The 3981-nt window shown below is 42.2% G+C and overlaps 1 protein-coding gene across 3 annotated transcripts in view; it reads left to right on the top strand.

Moving 5' to 3' along the window:
* Positions 1-3981, top strand: part of Dgki (diacylglycerol kinase iota) — a 446406-nt gene that overhangs the window by 318267 nt on the left and 124158 nt on the right. For all 3 annotated transcript variants that reach the window (XM_005365831.2, XM_026788536.1, XM_026788537.1), the window contains one exon: positions 2200-2300. In XM_005365831.2, the coding sequence (XP_005365888.1) occupies positions 2200-2300 (101 nt within the window). The remainder of the gene's footprint in view (positions 1-2199; positions 2301-3981) is intronic.

Raw genomic sequence — 3981 nt, 5'->3', positions numbered from 1 at the left:
AGAGAGAGAGAGAGAGAGAGAGAGAGAGAGAGAGAGAGAGAGAGAGAGAGAGAGTATGTGGTAGACAGATTTCCCTTTAAATAAATACACATCCATTTATAATATCTGCCTCATGTTTTCTTGGTAGGATGTGCCATAGTTCACTTAACAAACCTCGTGTAAATTGTTTACTGATAAATAATTGTTTACTGATAAATAAAGCACTCTTGGCACCAGGTAGAGATCAGCTGATCAGGCTAAACCATATTATGACTTCGCTATCTTATGCATGGACTCTTGGTATTTATCCATAGTTTCATGCGGCTCCTCAAAGGGATATCATGTAGGAGGAGGATCAGAACAATGAGAGTGGGGATCATATCTCTGCTTCTCCTTCTGCCATATAGAGCTATATGACCTTAAAATCACTTTATATTTTGAAGCCACTGTTTTATCTGTTGGTGAAGTGATGCTTGCAGGCATGTGATACTTAAGGTTTGGTCGACTGATTTGCAGCTCTTCTATCAAACTAGATCTTGGCTCTTCTTAACACCACTAACATACGGCAGATTTATTCTCCTGTGCTTCTGCCATGGCCAGCACAATGCCAGTAGATTGGGCACTCTGTCGGGGTCCAATGCTAGCCCGGACCATCAATTATTTCTCTCAACCAGACCCCAACATAAACTATTTCTCTCTGGACTGGTGTGGAGGAGATGGGGATAAAGACACCACTCACATGGTTTTATTGGTAGGGAGATTCTCAGTGTCCCTCGTGAAGTCCTGAGTTCACATCCTGAAGAATTTTCCTCCTGCTTTATTTTCCAAACAGCCTTTATACTAAAACTAAACTTAGGGGAAATACATTAGCACTCTGTCTCCTAGGTAACCAGGTGAATGGCTTTCAGTCACATCTAGAACTACTTATCTGCTCTGTGTGCTAGCTGTCACATAGGCTTGACTCAGCATCTCTATCAGGCATCCTCCAAATTACAAAGGAAGGAGCAAAACATCCTGACTGTTAGGTTAGGGACAGCCTGCCTGGCAGAATATGTGACCCATCTCAGGTGTGGCCTATGCTTTGATGGCTTGGCTGCCATGCTAAATAGAAATATAGGCCTACAGCACTCAACAGTCATACTTTGAGTGATAGGCCAGGCAGCCAGCACATCTGTCTCCAGGGCTTTCTCAGGACTAACCATCTGTGTGATTTTGTGTTAAACAGTGAACCTCATAAATGTCTACCCATTACCCTCTTTAGAATTTGTATACTTACATACTTATATTTGGAATACTTGAAATCTCTCTCTCCCTCTCTCTTAATAGCAATGTTTATTAGCATTTACTATAAAAAAATAAACAGCAATCTTGTGTTTGAGAAAGTTCTTTCAGCTAATGAAACTGAAGGCTGCGCATGGACCAAAAGGAACACATTGCTCCACACTGGAGGTGACAAATCTTAAGTTTATTTTTTCCACTCAACTTAGGCTTAGAATGAAACCACTTTGAAGATGTGACTTAAGACAAATTAAGGAATCTAGGAGGGTGAGCAGGATGCTTCAGAGAATTTTGTGCTTCCTGTTTAATTAACTGGTACATGTCCTGGGCCAGCTTGAAAGAGGGTTTTTTTTGGGGGGGGGCGTGAGTTGTGTACTTCATTTCGAGGGACCTTACAGGCAGCATCAATCACAACATACTTTAACTGAGTGTGCTTTCAAAGACTCCTCAATAGATGAGAAATCTCAACCTTGATCCTATGTACTCTAGATAACCTTGTTTGTATTTTTAAATGCACTTTTTAGAAAACTTCTTTTGAGGTAAGGCCATTATTAATCAGTTATGACAATTTCGGACATATTTACTAATATTCTGTAGCTCCAACATCTTCCTCATTATTTTTCATTACTTGTGTCTCATTTATCAATTTATTACACACAATGAAATTGTGACAAATTAATAGCCAACATTACATAGGGATGTTCCCAGAGCCTTTTGTTCCGACTCCTGTGTTCTCTCCTGAATTTTGGGTACACAAGGTTTCTAGAGAAGGATTCTTCAGCTAATTTTGGTGTCCCTGTAAACAGGATGTATTTCTGGTCTGTACATACATCTTTTCTTTAACCCACAGGAGATGCAATTGTTCCCATTCCCTCCAGGACGCTGACTCACAGTTCTGCTCTCTCTCTTACGATACCTGACCTCTCGGTTCTTGTCTTGCAGTCCCCAGTCTGTCCCAGATCGCCTGAGGATCCGAGTGAACAAAATCAGTTTACAAGACTATGAAGGACTCCACTATGACAAAGAGAAACTCCGGGAAGCGTGTAAGTTACCAGCGCCTAAGGGACTGAGGCTGTACAGTCTCAGCTCGTCCTGAGTTTTTGGTGGGTAGATTCATTAGACCTCATGTCCAAGAATGTGGTTGGAGAAGGCAAGGGAGATGTGTCATTACCATGGGAGCTTCTGGTGATGATACATGGGCCAGAGAAAATGGAAACAGTGAAGGAAAACGGTGAAGCTAGGCATTCTGACACCTGTGTGTGCTCTTGGGTTAGGCACCGCTCTAGGCTCAGCTTAACCAAAAATTAGAAATGACACAGAAACATCTAGAAACTTTTGAGCCGCCATAAATCTCTTTTTGAAGTTTGCCTTATAAAATGCTTCCACCATGCTCTGGATAGTCCAGAGTGATTCAGGAAAACGTTCTTTCTTCCCAACTCCCATGCTCCTGTAGGATGTCACACCAAAGACCATGACCCTGGAATGCTGAGCTGATAGGGTGATTTGCTGATTATGGGGGAGTACTGATTCTGAACTTGTATTATTACGAGTCAGTCTATGAATTATCTGTCAACGTTTATCTTTCTTTTATATCCTTGAATGAACAGCTAATAGTTAATTTATGTCACCAAACAGTACCTCTTGGACATTGTTTATATTCTGATCACGGTTTTAGATCAGTTTCTATACCATGATTGATGTTTAGAGATTATTGGGTGAAATGGATAAGAAATTGCTATTGCGAGTGATGCAGATAATAAGGTTCTGTGTTCCCTCATATGTGGGGACCAAAGTCAGATGAAATAAGGTGGGGTGAAGAAGATCAACATTCAAGAAAACAGACATGGGTACCACTGGAAACAAAGGACTTAATAGAACCAAAGCTTTACCCAGCCCGGTATTTACTGGCCCAGTGTGGAGCTGATTGGAAGGACAGGTTGAAATGGGGGAGATGGTGCTGCAGATAGAGGGCAGCCAAGCATTCCTGGGAGAGTGGCATCCAAATCCTGCTGACTCGACACCGAGCTGGCACAAGCTCTATCAACTGGAAATCCTGAACCCAAGGAGGCTCTTGGGTGTGAGGGTTTCTAGGACCTGTCGGTGGCCATGAGCAAGGGTCCTTTTGCTGGTGGGTCTTTCATTGAGCCTACTGGGAAGCTCTCTGGGGTCACTTCTCTCAGCTGCTGTCTGCTTCAGCAAGCATCCTATTCTGCAGGTATCCGTACCTTTCAGTTCCTCTCTGCCTCCCACCCTATCCCTCACTCTCATTTTCTTTGGCAGACAAGTGTGAACTAAAGGACAGAAGTGATTCCCTGAACCCCTGCATCTCTTCATTTTGTTAACAGTTCATTAAGGATTATGTTTTCTAATATAAATGAGGTCTAAGTGACATTAGTACAAAGCCCAGTTTAACCCACTGACAGATGAACGAGCACGTGTATGATGAGATACAGCTACAGCTGAATTAAATAGAAACTACTCAGAAAGAGCAATGTTTCCTGCTCTCCTTTTCTCATGTTTCCAAACTAATAGCTTCCAAATACTAAAAAAATAAAACGTAATGTGTCTCAAGCAATGTCTTACAGCTTATCATCCGCTCTGAGTAGCTGGGGGAGTGGGATACATTTGAACAGCTCTGAGGCTTTATCTGTAACTTCCGGTTATCTGTTTTATCTTCTCTGGGTCTCTCTCTCTCTCTCTCTCTCTCTCTCTCTCTCTCTCTCT

The sequence above is a fragment of the Microtus ochrogaster genome, unplaced genomic scaffold, assembly GCF_000317375.1.
Source record: "Microtus ochrogaster isolate Prairie Vole_2 unplaced genomic scaffold, MicOch1.0 UNK4, whole genome shotgun sequence".
Classification (NCBI taxonomy): Eukaryota; Metazoa; Chordata; class Mammalia; order Rodentia; family Cricetidae; genus Microtus; species Microtus ochrogaster.
Note: the sequence above shows the minus strand (reverse complement) of the source record. Positions and strands in the feature narration are given on the sequence as shown.